The sequence below is a fragment of the Leptodactylus fuscus genome, chromosome 11 (genome assembly GCF_031893055.1).
Source record: "Leptodactylus fuscus isolate aLepFus1 chromosome 11, aLepFus1.hap2, whole genome shotgun sequence".
Lineage (NCBI taxonomy): Eukaryota > Metazoa > Chordata > Amphibia > Anura > Leptodactylidae > Leptodactylus > Leptodactylus fuscus.
Window position 1 is genome coordinate 30,651,340 of NC_134275.1, and position 23,255 is coordinate 30,674,594.

Sequence of the window (23,255 nt, forward strand, 5' to 3'; positions counted from 1 at the left end):
TTTTTTTTAGACTGGGGATCCACCATTATTTCTATTGTTCTCCCCACCCCAAGTTTCAAAGATAAATATGGAGTCATATTATGTACAAATTAAGTAGAACAGAAAGCCTAAATCTGAAAACACTAGTATAGCAGCGCATGTAATATTTCCTACACTTGCCTAGCATAGTAAGCAGCTGATGTCCAGGATGTGGGATTACGGACTCCATTGTACCATTGCCATTCATGGCGGCAGGGGTCCTATACCTTCATGCAGAAGCTGAAATTTCTCCTCTGCATAAAATGACTCTTTACACTTACACTGAAGCACCCACTGCGCCTGAAGCCCCAAAAACACTGGTAGTGGCTAATGGTGGTATGTAAAACCTGGCTTTACCCGCATCCTAGGCCACCAAAGATAGGCAGGGCTTCAAATATGGCAGTGACTGTAACATGTGACCAGATCCTTAAGCCTCACTGCAGGAGGATGGAACAAAAAAAAAACAAAAAACACAATGATACTACCCCATAAAACACTATAAATTACCCCCTCCCCATGAACCGCCTCATCTGTTCTGTCAAAAGCCCTTTTAAAAAGAATTGGAGAAAGAAGGAGAGATGCAAAACTAAAATTCTTCAAGGTGTGTAAGTGTCGCTGGCCAAATATGACAGGAAAGCAGCCCCGGAAATGAGAATTGGGCCAGTAATGGAGTCAAATGCTCTACACAGCTGCAGCTCATGTGCAGGAAAGGAACAGTATAGGAGTCTTCCATTGCATAGGATCATATGTACAGTGGTTTGAGGTTGTCTCTGTGCTGGTAGGGTGAATATTAAACATCCACCCCAACCAAAAGAAGTCACCACCGAGATACCCGGATTGTAAACGAGTCAAGAAAAGCTCATAGAACACACGGTAGGAAAAGTGGTTAGAACGCACCAAAACCTTCCAGCGCCAATGTCATTTTCATAGAAAGTGCAGTCAAAAAGAAGTTCATTGCCGAGAATTCTGTCCACTTACGACCAGGGTGTCCTTGGCTTGGAAATCGATGGGCGCACTGTACCCTTAGGAGCTGGCTTAGAACCAAACCAAGACATCTAAAATTGGAGAAACAAGAAGAATTACCCAAGTCATGCTCAATGTTGTTATCGCTACATTACTATAGTGTGTTACTAGCCTGTCACGCATCTTGGTATATCATCTTATCTGGGTGACAGATACCTAGCGGTATATCTCCAGAAGTCCTCCCAAAGTATACCTCTGTCTGACACTGTCAAAAGCAGTATGGAGATACCCTAACATGACAAAGGAAAGCTGGAGTAGTTGCCTAGAGGGTAAGATCAGACCCAACAGCCTAATTTTGATGCATTGACATTTCTGGTAGCGATGACTGCAAGGTGACCTAGAGTCACGTGTGACTTCCAGGAAGGGGAACAGAAAGCTGCAATTATGAATACTAAACCATCATTTACTTGAAACTCACTCAGTAAAATACTGAGGTTGCAGCAATGATACTAGTATGGAGATTCCCAGGCAACTCTGGGTCACTATGGAGCCCTAGCCTATGGGGGAATTTATGCTGAAAATGTGTCTACAGCCACAAAATCTGCAAGTCTTACATACAAAAATGGTGAAATCCACAGCAAAAGCAAATGCTTAGAGAGAACAGAATAAGATCAGGAAACCGACACTTATTGGGAAGAACTGATAAAATGATCCATTACCTTATACTCGAGCGTCTCCTTAAGCAGATTTTCCTCTTCTACAGAGAAGTTGAGCAATACTGATACAGCTTTTATAAGATGAAATGCCTGAGTTATAAAGAAAGAAGGCAGGAAATGAATGGGTTAAAAGAAAGTATAACCATACACGGACAAGATATATTATGCAGCTATTGGATACTGGAAGTTGGGAACATCTTATACAACATAAGAACATATTCCAAAATGCTAAAATTATACAATCTTTCAATTCTGTACAAAATGGTTCTCATCATTATAGGCCAATGCTATATATATAAATCCTGCAGTGCTATCTACACAAGCAACAGCTGAAATGATAAATCCCCCTTTACCGCCATACATAACACTGCGCTCCTCACCTCTGCTTCCCGAGCAGACATGAACTTCAGTACGACATGTTTCAAGTACTCAAAGTTGATTTCCCGAGAGTCATTAAGGTCGGCATTATTGGTCACGGTGAGGGAGGGGGCTGGGGGATCCGCAGGGTTCAGCTTCTCCTCTGGTTCTGGTTTCAATCTCTAAAAAATAATATTGGCTGTGGTGAGATCTGGCTCTGGCTACATTTAGGGTTTTCACTTTATACAATGCAACCATTAGTATACCACTACTTTCCAAGGACATCAAAGTGCTCAGTGGTAGTAACTAAGGTATGTTCATATCCATCAGTACATACTAAGATTGCAGTCAGTGAAGATGGGACTGAAAATGAAATGTGGAATATCAAAGTGTGCAAAGTGAGCTCTGTGATACATAGGGTTATATGATAGAGGAGAGAAGCTGAGCTCTGTGATATTTATAAATAAAGATACACCACCAACCAATCGGACAATAGTAAATAACCGTAGGTACATAGCCAGAAAGAAAAGACAATTGGATGGTGACTGACATAGAGAATACAAAGAATAACAGTTTACGTATTTGGTACTTGATATGAAGAGATAATAGAAAGAGTCCCAGTATTTAAAATATAGGAAAACAAACTGAAAAAGAAAAATTCATAACATAATTACAAAAACACACTCATGTCCGTTCTGTCATTAAGACCCAAAGGTCCCATAGCATCCATTCTTAATATCCATTTAGCTTCCTGTTGGAGTAGTAATTTACCCCTATCACCACCACGCAAAGGTAATTTGACATGCTCGATACCTGCAAAACGGAGGCAGTCAGCATTACCGCCATGTGCCTCATGTATATGTTCAATAAAGCGAGGTGAACCCTTCTTAGTTGCAATAGATTTATAGTGTTCGCGAAAACGGACATGTAGGGGTCGTATTGTCTTACCAATATAAAAATGTCCACATGGGCAAAAAACCACATAAACTACAAACTGTGTCTTGCAATTCAAGAACTGCGTCACCCTATGTCTAATTTTACCCATTGTCAAAATGCTGCCTTTTTTATTAAATCTGCAAAAATTGCATCTTCCACAACAAAAATTACCCTTAGGGGAAGAAGAGTCCAACCAATTGCTATCTCTCTTAGAGAATCTACTGGAAACTAAAGTATCCTTTATCGTGCGACTTCGTCTGAAACTAACCAGAGGTTTACACTTTGCTCTTAAGGAGAGTACTGGATCTGATTCAATAATACCCCAGTTCTTAAAGATGGCCGTTTTGATTTGATTGCCCATTGGGCCATATTTATCCGGTTAAGGACCAGGCCCAAAAGTATGTTAAAGACCAGGCCTCTTTTTTCAAAACTGACATGTGTCACTTTAAATGGCAATAACTTTGAGACGCTTTAACTTACACAAATGAATTTGAGATTGTTTTCTTGTAACACATTATACTTCATGTTAGTGGTAAACACTAATCAATATTTTTGCATTTATTTATAAAAAAACTAGGAAATTTGATGGAAATTTGAAAAAAAATGCAATTTTCAAAATGTGAAATTATCTGCTTTTCAGGCAGATAGTCATACCATCCAAATACATGAATAAATATTATCTCCCATATCTCTGCTTTATATTGGCATCATATTTTGATTGTCTTTTAATTTATTTTGGACGTCACAAGGCTTACAAGTGTAACAGCAATTTTCCAGATTTACAAGAAAATTCTCCAAACCAATTTTTTAGGGACCACTTCAGTTCTGAAAGTAATTATAAAGGCCTGTATAATAGAAACCCCCATAAATTACCCCATTTTCAAAACTGCACCCCTCAAATTATTCAAAACAGCATTTGGGATGTTTGTTAACCCTTTAAGCATTTCATAAGAATAAAAATAATATGGCAGTGAAATTTAGACATTTCATTTTTTTTCACTAATACATTCATTTAGACCCAAAATTAACACATTCACAAAGGGTTGAAGGAGAAAATGCATCTGACAGTTTATTGTGCAATTTCTCCCGTGCACAGAAATACCCCACATGTGGGTGTAAACTGATTTTTGGGCACACGGCAGTGCATGGAAGGGAAGGAGCGACACTGGGTGTTTGAACAGCAGATTTTGCTGGAATAATTTTCAGCGCCATGCCTTATTTGCAGAGACCCTAGAGTACCAAAACAATGGAAACCCCCCAAAAGTGACCCCATTTTAGAATCCACACCCCTCACAGAATTCATCAAGAGGTATAGTCAGCATTTAGACCCTACAGTTGTTTCACAGATTTTACTAACATTGGGATGTGTAAATGAAAAATTACTAAAATGTCACTTTATCTCCAAAGTTTTCATTTTCACAAGGGGATAAAGGAGTAAAAGCCCCCCACAGTTTGTTAAACAATTTCTCCTGAACACGGCAATACCCCATATGTGGCTATAATCTGCTGTATGGGAACATGGCGGGGCTCAGAATGGAAGGAGCGCTATTTGGCTTTTGGATGGCAGATTTTGCTGGAATAATTTTAGGTGCCATGTCGCATTAGCAGAGCCCCTAGAGTACCAATACAGTGGAAACCCCCTAAAAGTGACCCCATTTGGGAAACTATACCCCCCACAGAACATATTAAAGGGTAGAGTGAGCATTTTGACCCTACAGCTGTTTCACAGATTTTATTAACATTGGGCCATGAAAATGAAAAATTACTTTTTTTCCAACAAACTGTCAATTTAGCCCCAAATTTTTAATTTTCACAAGAGGATAAAGGAGAAAAAGCTCCCTAAAGTTCGTTACACAAATTCTGCTGAACACAGAAATGCCCCATATGTGGTCATAATCTGCTGTATGGGAACATGGCGGGGCTCAGAATGGAAAGAGGGCTATTTGGCTTTTGGAGGGCAGATTTTGCTGGAATATTTTTCAGGTCCCATGTCGCATTTGCAGAGCCCCTAAAGTACCAATACAGTGGAAACCCCCTATAAGTGACCCCATTTTGGAAACTACACCCCTCATAGAATTTGTCTAGGGGTAGAGTGAGTATTTTGGCCTCACAGGTGTTTCACAGATTTTATTAACATTGGGACGTGAAAATGAAAAATTACTTTTTTTCCCAATAAATCGTCCATTTAGCGCCATAGTTTTAATTTTGCAAATAGTTTAAGAATTAAAAGCCCCCCACAGTTTGTTACACAATTTCTTCTGAACACGGCAATACCCCATATGTGGCCAAAATCTGCTGTATGGGTACATGCTGGGGCTCAGAATGGAAAGAGCGCTATTTGGATTTTGGAGGGCATATATTGCTGGAATAGTTTTGAGGTGCCATGTCGCATTTGCAGAGCCCCTAAAGTATCAATACAATGGAAACCCCTCAAAAGTGACCCCATTTTAGAAACTACACCTGTCAAGGAATGTATCAAGGGGTATTATCATTTTGAGCCTAAAATGCTTCCCAAAAATTAATGTACAAAATGAAAATTGAAATTTTTAAAAATATGCCATTTCGGTGCCCAATACGTTGCACCCACTTTGTGTTGTCAGAGACCTGCACTCCTAAAACTATTAAGTGGGCCATCCCGGGGGTCAAAAAATTATATATGTGGGTGTAAACTGCTGCTTGGGCACACAGCAGGGCTCAGAAGGGAAGGACCACTGTGCGTTTTAGCTTTTGGGGTACAGATTTAGAGGGACCCTCTGGGCGCCATGATGTTTTTGCAGAGCCCTGGAGGTTCCAGTAAACTGGAATTCACCAAGAAGTGACCCCATTTTGTAGGGGCAATTTTAGGGTCTCTGCAAATGTGACGTGGTGTCCAAAAACGAAGAATCTAAATCTTCACTCCAAAAGCACATATTGCTCCTTCACATCTGCACCCTGCTGGGTACCCAAATAGCAGTGTATGCCCACATGTATGACACTGGTGTACCCTGGATAACGGACTTAATGCCATATGTGGGTAGAAATGGCTGTTTGGGCACAGCCGGGGACAGAAGGAAAGGAGCGCTATATTGGTTTTTGGAGCACACCATGCCACTTTTGCAAAGCCCCTGAATTGCCAATAAAGTGGAATCCGCAGACATGTCACCCTATTTTGGACACTACCCCACTGATGGGATTTATCAAGTGGTGTAGCGAGAATTTTTAACCCTTGAGTGTTGCATTTATTTAGTTTCCAGAAATGAAATCGCAACTGATAGAGAAGTTAAAAATGAAAATTTTACAGATTTGCCATTTCAGTGTGCAACATGTTGTGCCCGACTTATGTCAGCAGAGACACTCCAAAAACTGTTAAACGGGTATCCCAGGCACAACAGCTTTTAGAGCGTTCATCTCTGATACAAGGTGGGCACAACATATTACGCACTGAAAGGACGTATTCCTGGAAAAATGGTCATTTTCACCTCTCACAATCCACTACAGTTATAGTTATATATATAAAGTTATAGCAACACTTGGGGGTTAAAAATGCTGTCTGTACCCCTGGATAAATCCTTCAGGGGTGTAGTTTCCAAAATAAGGTAATTTATCAGGGGATTCCAAATTACTGGCGTTTCAGCTCTACAAAAGTGTCATGGCATCCAAAAACCAAACCGTCTGTGCTCCAAAAACCAAATGACCCTTCTTCCCTTCTGTGTCCGGCTGTGCCCTAGTATCAGTTTATACCCACATATGACATTATGTCCGTTATCCGGGGGTACACCAGTGTCATACATGTGTCATAAACTGCAGTTTGGACGTACAGCAGGGTGCAGAAGGGAAGGAGCGCTATGCGGCTTTTGGAGCACAGATTCAGATGTTTGGTATCTGGACGCCATGTCATGTTTGTAGAGCCTGTAAGGTACCAGAAAAGTGGATTCCATGGGGTACCAGGAGTGACCCCATTTTGAAAACTGCACCCCTCAAAGAATTTATCAGGGGGTGTAGTGAGTATTAGTATCCCGGACGTGACTGCACAGCGGATGGCGAAGAGGGAATATATAAGCTGTGCGGAGGACATTGCAAACACCAAATTCCCTACTATGTCCCAGTAGCTCCTATGATTGGGGGAGTCACTCTGGGGGTCACTTTAGGGGTCACTTCTGGTGTCTGTTCCCTCATAAGCTGTAAATCTGGGGTGTCCCCTGATATCCGCTCACACAGCTTATATATTCCCTACATGACGCACCCAGTTGTGTTCTAATAATTTGGCGATTTTTGAGGGTTTTTGTCTTCACATTGTGAGATGCTATATTTTCTTTATGTTTCTGGTGACGTGGCCATATAAGGGCTTATTCTTTGCGGGATGAGATGCATTTCGTAATGACACCATTTTTGGGTGTCTACATCTTATTGAATACATTTTATTAACCCTTTTTTGCTGGATTTAAAAAAAAAAAATCAATCCTGGCATTGAGTTTTACTTTTTTAATTTTGCGCCATGCAGCGTACAGTATAAGTAACATGTTCCCTTTATTCTGCGGGTCGGTACGGTTACGGCGATACCTCATTTATAGTATTTTTTTATGTGTTACTAGTTCTGCAGAGGAAAAACACATTTGGGGACATAAATCAATGTTTTTTGCATCGCATCTTCTAAGAGGCGTAACATTTTTATTTTTCGGTTGACAGAGTTGGTTGAGGGCTTATTTTTTGCGGGACAACCTGCGCTTTTTATTGGTACTGTTGTCGGATGCATATGACTTTTTGATCACTTTTTATAGCATATTTTGTATGGTGAGATGGCGAAAAATCATTACTTCCGGCGAGTTTTTTCCGTTTTTTTTTTCCGGCGTTCGCCGTGTACATTAAATATTATTTCAGTTTTATTGTACAGATTGTTACGGACGCGACAATACCAAATATGCATTGTTTTTATTACTTTTGAGTTCTTTTTTTATATAATTCATTTTCTATTGAGAAAAAGGGATTTTTGGGCTTTATAACTTTATTAATTTTTTTCATACACTTCATTTTATTTTTTTTACATTTTTTTTTACTTTTTCATGTGTCCATTTAGGACACTTCAATCAGCAATACTTTGCTGATATAGAATGCCATGTGAGACACAGCCTGCAGGTGTCCCACATGGCATTCCGTAGCAGGATGTCAGGCTGTGTAGACGCACAGCCTGACATCAGAAGGTCCTGGCAGGATCACCAGGTATGTGGGGGCTTCGGGCAGTCTGGGGTCACTGGCCAGACCCCAGACTACCTTTTACTGCTATCGGCACCCTCCGATCTCGCCGCGGGGGGTGCCGATCTGATTTAATTGTCGGCGGATGCCTTTCGATCGCGCCGTGATGTTTCACGGCGCGATCGAAAGGGTTAAAACTTCCAGTCGGACTCAGTTCCGACTGGACGTTATGGAGGAAGGGGTTAGGTGTTAGTAACACCTAACCCCTGTCCCCCCCGCACCCCTCCCCCCGCCAGAAAGGTACCTAAAGGCCGGACGTATTTCGGCAATAGTCCGGTCTTTAGGTACCAGCACATGAGGCCGTAAATTTACGTACGGCGGTCCTCATGTGGTTAAAGGTAAAACTAAACCTTTCATTATTGTTGTCTTGTCTGTCCTGTTTTTTGTGACGTCCTGATAGAAGTTTTGCTCTGTCTACCGATTTCGCCTTCTCATAAGCCTTATTGATATTACTGATAGGGTAACCTCTCTGTATCAATCGCTGCCTTAACTGCTCTGCTTGTTCTTCGAATACAGTAGCCTCACTGTTAATCCTTTTTAACCTAATGAATTGGCCATATGGGATAGAATCCTTCACTGTTTGTGGGTGGAAACTATCATAATGTAAAAATGCATTGGTGGCAGTGGGTTTACGAAAAACCTCCGTGCTCAAACCCCCCTCTTTCTTTCTTATTAGGACATCAAGAAACTCCAAGGATTCATCGCTGATTTTGGCCGTAAACTTCATATTAGAATCATTATGATTCAAATATTCAACAAAACTATAAAAATCCTCATCAGAGCCCAACCACAGGATGAAAATGTCATCGACATAACGTAAATAGAGGGAGATGTAACTAGAGAAGGTATTATTCAGAGAAAAAACATGTCTGTCTTCAAAGTCGGCAAGGAAGATATTTGCATAGGTACATGCTAAAGGCGTTCCCATCGCCGTTCCATCTATTTGATGGTACCAACGATCGTTAAATACAAAAGTGTTGTTACCTAGAACCAGCTCGACTCCCCTTGTAATAAAGCTAATTAAACTTTCCTCTTTCCCAGCATGCTTTAATAAGTTTTCTATTGCTCTGACCCCTCATTTCTGTGGTATTCGTGTGTACAGGCTTTCCACATCAATAGATGCCAACTTCATGCCCTTATAGAAGGGAACGCTATTGATTTGATTAAGAAAGTCATTGGTATCTTTTAAGTATGCAGGGATTCTTGAGAGCAGTGGCTGGAGCAGCCAGTCGAGATACTGGGATAATGGCTCTGTAGCAGAGCCAATTCCCGACACAATCGGCCTACTGGGCGGATTAGTCAAACTCTTATGTACCTTGGGAAGAAAGTACCAACAAGGTTTTGTTGGTTCATTCACAAAAAGCCTCTCCGCAGTTCTTCTAGATATAATATTATTCTCCACATTTTGCCTGAGGAAGCTCCTAACCTTGTTGTTAATGGATATAATGGGGTTCTTCTCTAGTTGTTTATAAGTTTTCTGATCTGATAACTGTCTTTCAGCTTCACTAACATAATAAGCTTGACTCATGACTATGGCATTACCGCCTTTATCGGCCTTTTTTATTACTAGATGCCGTTGTCTTTTCAACCAATTTAAAGCATTCCTCTCTTTTGGTGTAAGATTACTTCTCTCCTCTCTATACAGCAAAGCCTTAACGTCTTTTAGCACTTGGTGGTGAAAAAGATCTATCGCACCACCCGGTGCTATAGGAGGGTTAAAAGATGATTTAACACCTCCCTTAAATGCTTCATGAACTATATCGCTGGGATCAAACTCCTCAAAAGGTTCATCTAGAAGATCCAAAAAGGCCTTCTTTTCTTGCTCGTTAAGGGAATTATTAACGAAGAAACCCAAAGGTCCTATATCACAGGGTATCTCACCTACTAATGGTGTTTTATCCGTAGCCTGCTGACTACTGAAATGTTTAAAGAGATTGAGTTTTCTGACCCCCTTAAAGAGGTCTATTTCAAAATCTACCTCATCAAAGGGATCAACCAAGCTAAAGCCCAAACCCCTGGACAGAAGAGATATACAGGCAGCGTCCAATGGTGTATCAGTAAGATTGATCACCAGTTGTTCCTTTTCCATATTTAGTTCCTCCATGAAACCTGCTTCCTCTTGGTTCCAATTCTTAACTCTTCTTTTTCTTCGTCCTCTCCGGACTTTCGGTCTCGATCTAAAGGGATTGACGGCTCAGAACGCTTTTTTGCTGGTGGATTCCCCCCATTATTGGAGTCCGACTGCTGATCGTCAGACGTATCTGTGTCGGAAGTCCAGTATTCTTTTACTTTCTGCCTTTTAACGTTTGAACCCTTTGTCTTGAAATTTTTGTGAGGACCACCATTCCTATTCCTTCTTCTACCTTGCTGTTGTTGTTTGGTCCTTTCGTTCCAATCGAAGATCCTTCCTTGTTCAAAATCACTTTTGTCTCTAATGAATTTGTCGCGTTTGCGTTCTTTTATTTCAGCCTGAACGGTGACGATCTTTTTCTCTAACCGCTTGGTGGTTGAAGTCAGTTGTTCATCATTTAGTCTCGTCCTAAGTTCCGTCTTAGCCTTACACAGCTCGGCAGTTATTGCCTCATATTCCTCCTCATTCCTTTTTAAAACCAAACGCAAAACTTTCTGTGAATGCTCTAGATGTAATTGTTTCCAATCATTCATAAATTTAACATCGTTCTGAAAGATCGACGGTTCTTTATAAATCCTGAGTCCACGTGGTACTCTCCCACTAGCATCATAGGACTTTAAAGAATTAACCGTCCAGAAGAGACGAGTTTCACGTTCCGCCAAACTCTGTATTTTCTGCTCAAGTGTTTTTATACTCAAGACCTGGAGCTCATCTTTCTGGTTGCATAAGTTAAAAAATGCCAAAGCATCCTCCCTCCCATTTCGAATGACAGATTCGTCAAAAGCCTCCATTATTATGGTAATTGTTTCTTATAAAGTGTAACCGATCTCAGATGACAGTACAGTGAACAACGAGGGGAATTAATATATATCAAAAGTCCTGAATCATCCCCTTTATGAAAAAAGGAAAAAGACCTCCAAAAACAGCCAAAGTTGAAAAAGAGCGTGCTCAGTCAAAACAAACAGTACAATAAACAGAGATAGAGAGCAAAAGTAGACGGCACTGCTCGCTCCAATAATATCGGCAAAAATTATTAATGATGCACTGTTTTTTATAAGTCCTTATGGATCGGAGACATTTCTGATGGACATTGGTGCTCACAACCCTTAGAAAAAAGTTGGAATGTAGAACAATAAAGAAGTGTGGGTGGGCACTCACCAATCAGTAGAAGGCATTTTCTTTCTTTATATAAAATAATACCTTTATTTGAATGCAGTAAAACAAGTCCTCAGGGAGGGAGAGATGACATAATTGGCAGAAAAAAACAGGCAACAGCCGTTTCGCGTTGTCAAACGCTTTTTCAAGCCTAATATGCAATACCATATGTTACACCCCATGCACCTTAAATACAACACTCAAGTCAATCTTGATTGGAAAACCCCTATGTCAATCACCATGAAAACCAATCGTCAAGAAGTGTCTCAATACTTCAGGACGGACCTGAAGGAGAACTGCAATGCAGGGAGGCCGTACCCAAGGAGAAACTACAGCCAATCCGAAACACGCCGACAGTTATATGGCGTCACCAATGTTAAGCAACTCACCCGGCCATGGCCCAGAAGACAACCAATCGGCGTTCTGCCGACACGCATATTCCCCCGTCGCATTGCGCACAGAGTGTGCTGGACGGGCCTGTCTAGCCACGCCTACCTGGGAGGAGACCGAACGGGCAACTCACCCAGCCCGGAGACAAAGAACATCCAATTAGCATCATGCCGATGCGCAAATCCATTAAACACACTGCGCATAGGGCGTGTGGAACGGGCCATCAGCCACGCCCACCTCTACGAACACGCCCAACGAAACCGTCCAATCAGGCAAACGCCGACAAAAAGGTCGTTTTGGTGGAATATGTTCAATCATTGCTATTGTCATTCCCCCCTTATTTTCATTCTAGGGGATGGGCCTATACTCCACATTTTAACTATTTGTGGTCTGAACTGAGGTTAAAAATGTCTGTGCACAATATGTGCGCATCTATTCATCAATCAGTGTTTTATATACTCCCTTCTTGTATAAGGCCAAGAAGTGACGTGACTGTCAGCAGGACCTTTTTGTCAATTATGTCATCTCTCCCTCCCTGAGGACTTGTTTTACTGCATTCAAATAAAGGTATTATTTTATATAAAGAAAGAAAATGCCTTCTACTGATTGGTGAGTGCCCACCCACACTTCTTTATTGTTCTACATTCCAACTTTTTTCTAAGGGTTGTGAGCACCAATGTCCATCAGAAATGTCTCCGATCCATAAGGACTTATAAAAAACAGTGCATCATTAATAATTTTTGCCGATATTATTGGAGCGAGCAGTGCCGTCTACTTTTGCTCTCTATCTCTGTTTATTGTTCTGTGATATATAGGGTTATATGATAGAGGAGAGAAGCTGAGCTCTGTGATATAAAGGATTATATGATAGAGGAGAGAAGCTGAGCTCTGTGATATATAGGGTTATATGATAAGAGGAGAGAAGCTGAGCTCTGTGATATATAGGGTTATATGATAGAGGAGAGAAGCTGAGCTCTGTGATATATAGGGTTATATGATAGAGGAGAGAAGCTGAGCTGTGTGATATATGGGTTATATGATAGAGGAGAGAAGCTGAGCTGTGTGATATATAGGGTTATATGATAGAGGAGAGAAGCTGAGCTGTGTGATATATAGGGTTATATGATAGAGGAGAGAAGCTGAGCTGTGTGATATATAGGGTTATATGATAGAGGAGAGAAGCGGAGCTCTGCGATATATAGGGTTAAATGATAGAGGGAGAGAAGCTGAGCTCTGTGATATATAGAATTATATGATAGAGGGAGAGAAGCTGAGCTCTGTGATATATAGGTTATATGATAGAGAAGAGAAGCTGAGCTGTGTGATATATAGGGTTATATGATAGAGGAGAGAAGCGGAGCTCTGTGATATATAGGGTTATATGATAGAGGGAGAGAAGCTGAGCTCTGTGATATATAGGTTTATATGATAAAGGAGAGAAGCTGAGTTCTGCGATATATAGGGTTATATGATAGAGGGAGAGAAGCGGAGCTCTGTGATATATAGGTTTATATGATAGAGGAGAGAAGCTGAGCTCTGTGATATATAGGGTTATATGATAGAGGAGAGAAGCGGAGCTCTGTGATATATAGGGTTATATGATAGAGAGAGAGAAGCGGAGCTCTGTGATATATAGGGTTATATGATAGAGAGAGAGAAGTGGAGCTCTGTGATATATAGGTTTATATGATAGAGGAGAGAAGCTGAGCTCTGTGATATATAGGGTTTTATGATAGAGGAGAGAAGCTGAGCTGTGCGATATATAGAGTTATATGATAGAGGAGAGAAGCTGAGCTGTGTGATATATAGAGTTATATGATAGAGGAGAGAAGCTGAGCTCTGCGATATATAGGGTTATATGATAGAGGGAGAGAAGCTGAGCTCTGTGATATATAGGGTTTTATGATAGAGGAGAGAAGCTGAGCTCTGCAATATATAGAGTTATATGATAGAGGAGAGAAGCTGAGCTGTGTGATATATAGGGTTATATGATAGAGGAGAGAAGCTGAGCTGTGTGATATATAGGGTTATATGATAGAGGAGAGAAGCGGAGCTCTGCGATATATAGGGTTAAATGATAGAGGGAGAGAAGCTGAGCTCTGTGATATATAGGATTATATGATAGAGGAGAGAAGCTGAGCTCTGCAATATATAGAGTTATATGATAGAGGAGAGAAGCTGAGCTGTGTGATATATAGGGTTATATGATAGAGGAGAGAAGCTGAGCTGTGTGATATATGGGTTATATGATAGAGGAGAGAAGCTGAGCTGTGTGATATATAGGGTTATATGATAGAGGAGAGAAGCTGAGCTGTGTGATATATGGGTTATATGATAGAGGAGAGAAGCTGAGCTGTGTGATATATAGGGTTATATGATAGAGGAGAGAAGCTGAGCTGTGTGATATATAGGGTTATATGATAGAGGAGAGAAGCTGAGCTGTGTGATATATAGGGTTATATGATAGAGGAGAGAATCGGAGCTCTGCGATATATAGGGTTAAATGATAGAGGGAGAGAAGCTGAGCTCTGTGATATATGGGTTATATGATAGAGGAGAGAAGCTGAGCTGTGTGATATATAGAGTTATATGATAGAGAGAGAGAAGCGGAGCTCTGTGATATATAGGGTTATAGGATAGAGGAGAGAAGCTGAGCTCTGTGATATATAGGGTTATATGATAGAGGAGAGAAGCGGAGCTCTGTGATATATAGGGTTATATGATAGAGAGAGAGAAGCGGAGCTCTGTGATATATAGGGTTATATGATAGAGAGAGAGAAGCGGAGCTCTGTGATATATAGGTTTATATGATAGAGGAGAGAAGCTGAGCTCTGTGATATATAGGGTTTTATGATAGAGGAGAGAAGCTGAGCTCTGCGATATATAGGGTTATATGATAGAGGGAGAGAAGCTGAGCTCTGTGATATATAGGGTTTTATGATAGAGGAGAGAAGCTGAGCTGTGTGATAAATAGAGTTATATGACAGAGAGAGAGAAGCGGAGCTCTGTGATATATAGGGTTATATGATAGAAGAGAGAAGCGGAGCTCTGTGATATATAGGGTTATATGATAGAGAGAGAGAAGCGGAGCTCTGTGATATATAGGTTTATATGATAGAGGAGAGAAGCTGAGCTCTGTGATATATAGGGTTTTATGATAGAGGAGAGAAGCTGAGCTGTGCGATATATAGAGTTATATGATAGAGGAGAGAAGCTGAGCTCTGCGATATATAGGGTTATATGATAGAGGGAGAGAAGCTGAGCTCTGTGATATATAGGGTTTTATGATAGAGGAGAGAAGCTGAGCTGTGTGATATATAGGGTTATATGATAGAGGAGAGAAGCTGAGCTGTGTGATATATAGGGTTTTATGATAGAGGAGAGAAGCTGAGCTGTGCGATATATAGGGTTATATGATAGAGGAGAGAAGCTGAGCTCTGTGATATATGGGTTATATGATAGAGGAGAGAAGCTGAGCTGTGTGATATATAGGGTTATATGATAGAGGAGAGAAGCTGAGCTGTGTGATATATAGGGTTATATGATAGAGGAGAGAAGCTGAGCTCTGCAATATATAGAGTTATATGATAGAGGAGAGAAGCTGAGCTGTGTGATATATAGAGTTATATGATAGAGAGAGAGAAGCGGAGCTCTGTGATATATAGGGTTATATGATAGAGGAGAGAAGCGGAGCTCTGTGATATATAGGGTTATATGAGAGAGAGAGAGAAGCTGAGCTGTGTGATATATAGGGTTATATGATAGAGGAGAGAAGCTGAGCTGTGTGATATATAGGGTTATATGATAGAGGAGAGAAGCTGAGCTGTGTGATATATAGGGTTATATGATAGAGGAGAGAAGCTGAGTTGTGTGATATATAGGGTTATATGATAGAGGAGAGAAGCGGAGCTCTGCGATATATAGGGTTAAATGATAGAGGGAGAGAAGCTGAGCTGTGTGATATATAGGGTTTTATGATAGAGGAGAGAAGCTGAGCTCTGCAATATATAGAGTTATATGATAGAGGAGAGAAGCTGAGCTGTCTGATATATAGGGTTATATGATAGAGGAGAGAAGCTGAGCTGTGTGATATATAGGGTTATATGATAGAGGAGAGAAGCTGAGCTGTGCGATATATAGGGTTATATGATAGAGGGAGAGAAGCTGAGCTCTGTGATATATAGGGTTATATGATAGAGGGAGAGAAGCTGAGCTCTGTGATATATAGGGTTTTATGATAGAGGAGAGAAGCTGAGCTCTGCAATATATAGAGTTATATGATAGAGGAGAGAAGCTGAGCTGTGTGATATATAGGGTTATATGATAGAGAGAGAGAAGCTGAGCTCTGTGATATATTGTTATATGATAGAGAGAGAGAAGCGGAGCTCTGTGATATATAGGGTTATAGGATAGAGGAGAGAAGCTGAGCTCTGTGATATATAGGGTTATATGATAGAGAGAGAGAGAAGTGGAGCTCTGTGATATATAGGTTTATATGATAGAGGAGAGAAGCTGAGCTGTGTGATATATAGGGTTTTATGATAGAGGAGAGAAGCTGAGCTCTGCAATATATAGAGTTATATGATAGAGGAGAGAAGCTGAGCTGTGTGATATATAGGGTTATATGATAGAGGAGAGAAGCTGAGCTGTGTGATATATAGGGTTATATGATAGAGGAGAGAAGCTGAGCTGTGCGATATATAGGGTTATATGATAGAGGGAGAGAAGCTGAGCTCTGTGATATATAGGGTTATATGATAGAGGGAGAGAAGCTGAGCTCTGTGATATATAGGGTTTTATGATAGAGGAGAGAAGCTGAGCTCTGCAATATATAGAGTTATATGATAGAGGAGAGAAGCTGAGCTGTGTGATATATAGGGTTATATGATAGAGGAGAGAAGCTGAGCTCTGTGATATATGGGTTATATGATAGAGGAGAGAAGCGGAGCTCTGTGATATATAGGGTTATATGATAGAGAGAGAGAAGCGGAGCTCTGTGATATATAGGGTTATATGATAGAGGAGAGAAGCGGAGCTCTGTGATATATAGGGTTATATGATAGAGAGAGAGAAGCGGAGCTCTGTGATATATAGGGTTATATGATAGAGGAGAGAAGCGGAGCTCTGTGATATATAGGGTTATATGATAGAGAGAGAGAAGCGGAGCTCTGTGATATATAGGGTTATATGATAGAGAGAGAGAAGCGGAGCTCTGTGATATATAGGGTTATATGATAGAGGAGAGAAGCTGAGCTCTGCAATATATAGAGTTATATGATAGAGGAGACAAGCTGAGCTCTGTGATATATAGGGTTATATGATAGAGAGAGAGAAGCGGAGCTCTGTGATATATAGGGTTATATGATAGAGAGAGAGAAGCTGAGCTCTGTGATATATAGGGTTATATGATAGAGGAGAGAAGCGGAGCTCTGTGATATATAGGGTTATATGATAGAGAGAGAGAAGCGGAGCTCTGTGATATATAGGGTTATAGGACAGAGGAGAGAAGCTGAGCTCTGTGATATATAGGGTTATATGATAGAGAGAGAGAAGTGGAGCTCTGTGATATATAGGTTTATATGATAGAGGAGAGAAGCTGAGCTCTGTGATATATAGGGTTTTATGATAGAGGAGAGAAGCTGAGCTCTGCGATATATAGAGTTATATGATAGAGGAGAGAAGCTGAGCTCTGCAATATATAGAGTTATATGATAGAGGAGACAAGCTGAGCTGTGTGATATATAGGGTTATATGATAGAGGAGAGAAGCGGAGCTCTGCGATATATAGGGTTAAATGATAGAGGGAGAGAAGCTGAGCTCTGCGATATATAGGATTATATGATAGAGGAGAGAAGCTGAGCTCTGCAATATATAGAGTTATATGATAGAGGAGACAAGCTGAGCTCTGTGATATATAGGGTTATATGATAGAGAGAGAGAAGCGGAGCTCTGTGATATATAGGGTTATATGAGAGAGAGAGAGAAGCTGAGCTGTGTGATATATAGGGTTATATGATAGAGGAGAGAAGCTGAGCTGTGTGATATATAGGGTTATATGATAGAGGAGAGAAGCGGAGCTCTGCGATATATAGGGTTAAATGATAGAGGGAGAGAAGCTGAGCTCTGTGATATATAGGGTTATATGTTAGAGGAGAGAAGCTGAGCTCTGTGATATATAGGGTTATATGATAGAGAGAGAGAAGCTGAGCTCTGTGATATATTGTTATATGATAGAGAGAGAGAAGCGGAGCTCTGTGATATATAGGGTTATAGGATAGAGGAGAGAAGCTGAGCTCTGTGATATATAGGGTTATATGATAGAGGAGAGAAGCTGAGCTCTGTGATATATAGGTTTATATGATAAAGGAGAGAAGCTGAGCTCTGTGATATATAGGGTTATATGATAGAGGAGAGAAGCTGAGCTCTGTGATATATAGGGTTATATGATAGAGAGAGAGAAGCGGAGCTCTGTGATATATAGGGTTATATGATAGAGGAGAGAAGCTGAGTTGTGTGATATATAGATTTGTATGGTTTGGAGCAGAATAGACCTTGACAGGACCCTTGGAGACAGTAACTGCATTTTTCTGTTCACCAACTCACCAGCTCTTTTTGCAATGTCTTCTTTAGTTCGGCCATTCTCTGCTGAAGTTGTTTTATAGTCTGGAGATAAAGGGAATTGAGAATTAAGACTGAAAATGGGGAACATTTCCCAATGAATTTATGCCAGTTAGATGGCAAAAATATAATGCAAAATATCCAAATATGGATAAATATACATTTAGCCTAAATTCCACATTTATCACACCCCGCAGTGTGTGCAGTTTATCAGAGATCGGACACTTCACAACACGTTGTACACCAATGTCTTAAAGCAATACCTGGCGGTTTTTCCTGACTCCTCCTGCCTCCACATCTCATAAGTTCACAATTTAAGCAATATAAACCACATTGATGTTCTGCTTTGATCTGTATTTGACTTCCATGCTGATTCATTCCTTGGACAGGTAGATGCCCATGAAAGTCTATGGGAAAGGCCTTTGGATACAGGGAAGGGTGGTGTTTTATTTAAAGGGATTTACCCACTAAAGACATTTAGGGCATATCCAGAAGATATCATAGGTGTGAGACCCACCACTGTTTCTGTAACTCTCATACAAAGTGTATCTCGGGGTTATCCACTGCTCCCTTAACTTCCATTCACTTCGGTGGGGGTTACAAACACAACGCAGCTGAATGGTTTGAACCATTTCTGACCACCATTAACAGGACATAGGTAAGAGAGAGTCAGGAAACGGAGGCCTGGGGAAGGGGAAGAGACAGATGCAGGTCTCAGAACAGGGACACACATCTATGGCATATCTTATGATAAATGTCTTTTGTTGAAAAAACCCTTTAATTACCAAAGGCCAATGAACTTTTGTAAGCGACTTCTTTCCCAAGTGTTGAATCTCATAAATATGCCCAGTGATCACCAAGTGCGTCTTTTACGTGGACACAAAAGTCATGTGAACAGTGCTGCTGACTAATGCCACCAACTATTGGGGACAATCAATGGCTGCTCATCCCTATACAGCACAATGACTGCTGCATGTAAAGTGAGTGCTGATATATCATAAACTGGTGTCCATTATGTGTAAAAGGAGTCTCAGACCCTGGTACCATTATAAACCCCACTAGCTCTTACAATTACATCAGATAGTCAGGGATTACCATAGTAGTGTACACTCCAGACTGAATATACATTACAGGACTCATTTTTGGTATCAAACACACCTTATTTTTTTCAGCAATCTGTTGCTCCATTGCCCTGTTTTCTTTCTGGAGTTGTGCAATGTCACCGACTGTCACCTCTCCATTAGATTCCTGGCCATGTGTACCATGCAAACGTTCATGAAGAGTGGACACTTCCTCTTGGAGTGAGGAGATCTAGAATAAGAGGTTGCAGGCCTGAATTAGGACTAGGCAATAATTAAAGCCCCACTCAGGTAAACTGAATTACAAGGGATGCGGTCACCATTACAATGCTGTGTAATCTGCAGGCAGCATGTTACAGGGCAGGAGGAGCTCAGCAGATTGATATATAGTTTTTTTGAGGATAGAGATGTTGTCATTTATCCATATTTTTCCATTCTTTCTTTGCACAGAAGGAGCCATAGATTTCAGTGGGCGGTGCTAACTGCATACAGAAAACTGTCAATCACTGTTAGGACCGCCCACCGGACTCAACTCCTAAGCATAGAAAGAATAGAGAAATAAATGTATATGTGTCAAAAGTTACACAGAATAATTACCCAAAAAACTGTATCTCAATCTACTCATCCCCCCCCCCCCCCCCCGTATTACGCCACCTGCAGATTACACAGCATTTTCATGGTCACAGGATCCCTTTAAGTCTTAAAACAAAAGTGAAGATTGTTCACCTTATTCAATCTCTGAACAGTGACTTGGTTGGTCAGACTAGATTGGCAGACTAACCTGCAGGAAGGCCCCGATTTCTATGCAAGTCTACGACACTGTAAGATATATTGGTCCTCTGGTATTCTTTCCAGAAATGTATTAATAAGTTGACACTTGGGGACTTGTCCCTACACACTGACCAGTCAGCACAGCCGGTCTTAGACCATGTAGACACAAACCCATTCACAAAGGTAATAGTAGCATTGTCAATTTATTCATACCGCGGGAGTAACAAAAGGCACAAGGCAGAGTTAGGTGAAAAAACGCTCCAGACTTTAAGTAAAATAGACATGTCAAGAGAAGTGGCCTCACCACCCTAAGAAAGTAATGTCCTTTAACACTTTCGACTGTGTGTATAGGTTTATCTTCTGGTTTTCTATCTAGAACATATGGCCCAATTGAATCCACTATTTTGTGTATAGGATATGTATGTTCCTTACAACCGGTTATCTGTAACCCGCTGCTCCTGAGCTGCTGTGAAACTCCAACCCCAAGGACGCACTAACAAGTACAGGCAGGGCCTGGTGTAGGGGAACAAGCTGGAGACCACTGCTCCTGGCCAAGATACTCCCCTTGAGAATGATCTGATGTAGCCATCAGTACCCCAGATAGTTATACTAATATCTGTCCTGATCAGGCATTAGATATCGTCTCCCCCAGCCCCTTCTTACCTGTGACTCACTCGCCAGCAGAGCCTCAGTTTGCTCCTGTAGCTGCACCTTGACGTCTCTTACATGCTTCTCAGCAGACTCCTCGCTCTGAGCTGCTCTGGTTTTATAGGTTTCCAGATCAGACTGTAACTGCTGCATTTTTAATACAATGGCGTCATAATCTGTGGGTGAAGGAAAAGTAAAAGACATTATAGAAGAATGACATCGAAGTCTCAGTAAACAACCAATGTGCTATCTGCCATATTGTCATCTGTCAGACTGCTGAGCTCCCAAAGATGGCCACCATGGGCAAGAGGATTGGGTTACTCCTTCCCTTTACCCAAACAATGACAGCATTGCTCCCTCTAGAGGACCATGGCTGTACATGGGTACCATATAAATCTGCAGGAGGGATGAAGGGAAGCTGGCTGCTTCCGCCATGACAGCTTGATCACAGGCCCTCCGTGACCGGCCTACTATTTGGGGACCTATACATTAGGCTTGGGATTGTCTTGAGAAATCACATAATGTAAGGTTGCACAATTGGTTGCAAAACAATATCTTGCATGCATACTAGTACTGAATAGTGAACACTGGCACAGACTACATCCTAAGTGACCATTGTGTACAGTCATCTTCATTCAGTGCAAAACTTTAATGGTGCTTTCATGTAAATGATAAGAGCGGGAAGGTTCTGAAACACAGGACTACAACCCATACCCTCTGGGAGAACACTGCTTACCTCCTTTCAGTAGTGCAGCCTCTTCATCTTTTCTGGCCAGCTCCTCCTTCTTCAGAAACATCTCCCGGGTGTTCTCTTCAATTACAGCCATTAAATCTGCCACCTGATAGGACACAAAGCATTTCTATACTGAAGACCAATCTAAGGCTATGTTCACATCTGTGCCAGTTTCGGTTTTAAAAGAACAGACATTCAAAGGATCCCATTGCCTATAATGACTGTTTATGTAACCGCTATTTTAGTGGTCCTCTTCTGTTACGGAGGAGGACCAGGACAACATAGAACAACAGAGGCAGCGCTATCGTGAACCTAGTGTAAACTACTAGGACTGCAAGGGGTAATACATGTAAAATGATTCAATATGAAAACAAAAGAGATACAGGTCATACAGAACTACAGCTGTAATACTATATATAGTAGTAAAGTGCTCCCATAATATTCCCATTCTTTCCAATAAGTCATTCTGGAGTTATGTGTTCAGTGCTTGTAATGACTTACCTGCTGCTGAAGATCTTCTTTCTGTTTCCGTGTTTCCTCTAGAGCTTTAGCGATCTCCACACTTACAGTCTCTCTACTGCTCAGTTCATCCTGCAATGAGAACTCACATCAGAAACAATCACAATATGTTCAGAGCCTTAATGTAACTGGAGTGAGCGCAGGTTTGATATATTGGTTTGTATGCACAGGATAGATTCATGGATCCCTAAGGACTTACTCAACACCTAGCTATAGATATCCAACCCAAACATACATACCCCCCTAAGGGGGTTTTCTGCGCTTCCCAGCAATTGTCATCCAGAAGACCTATCCTCAAAATAGCCCATCAGTATCTGATCAGTGGGGGGTCCGATACCTGTACCCCCAAAAGAAATCATTTGTCATATAGCGGTCGGCCATGCCAATATACTCCATATCTTCCTAAGTGCTTCAATAGTGAACAGTGCCGCCTTCCTGAAGAACCTGGAACAGCTGAACAGTGCAGGTTCCAGGTGTTGATCCCTATTGATCAGAACCTGATGTCCTAAGGATAAGTCACTGGTCTGAACAGTGCCTGGCGACCTGATCAACCTTTTGAAAAGACCTTTCTGCGCATTTTATGTTACATTTTTATATCCTCAGGATATTACATAGGCCTAACACACCCACCTGTTCACATTTGCTCTTTTACCTCTTAGACATAAGTTGAATAGTTCAGCCAAAGACAGTTTAAGGGATTAAGAAAAAATTAATTGGAAAATTCCTTCAGGGCTTTGTTTGTTTCCTTACATAGTATTTTTACAAATAAGTAAGGCCTGGTTCACATCTGCGTTCAGTATTCTTTTTGGGGAGTCCGAATGGGAACCCCCTGAATGGAATACCGAACGCATTGGCAAGTGGTGAGCAGTGAAAGCACACGGACCCCTTAGATTATAATGGGGTCTGTGTGCTTTCCATGCAGAGTCCGCACAAGTCATGCGGACAAGAAAGTAGTTCATGAAGTACTTTTCTGTCCGCGTGTTCTGCGCGGA

At 41.1% G+C, this 23,255-nt stretch overlaps 1 protein-coding gene across 2 annotated transcripts in view; it reads right to left on the reverse strand.

Moving 5' to 3' along the window:
* GOLGA1 (golgin A1) overlaps positions 1–23,255 on the reverse strand; it is a 41,647-nt gene continuing 18,392 nt past the window's right edge. For both annotated transcript variants that reach the window (XM_075260183.1, XM_075260182.1), the window contains 8 exons: positions 22,246–22,335; positions 21,748–21,850; positions 21,027–21,187; positions 19,672–19,824; positions 18,499–18,558; positions 2,078–2,236; positions 1,701–1,787; positions 1–1,073 (listed from right to left, as the gene is read on the reverse strand). In XM_075260183.1, coding sequence (XP_075116284.1) covers positions 993–1,073; positions 1,701–1,787; positions 2,078–2,236; positions 18,499–18,558; positions 19,672–19,824; positions 21,027–21,187; positions 21,748–21,850; positions 22,246–22,335 — 894 coding nt within the window. In that variant the 3' untranslated portion in view covers positions 1–992. The remainder of the gene's footprint in view (positions 1,074–1,700; positions 1,788–2,077; positions 2,237–18,498; positions 18,559–19,671; positions 19,825–21,026; positions 21,188–21,747; positions 21,851–22,245; positions 22,336–23,255) is intronic.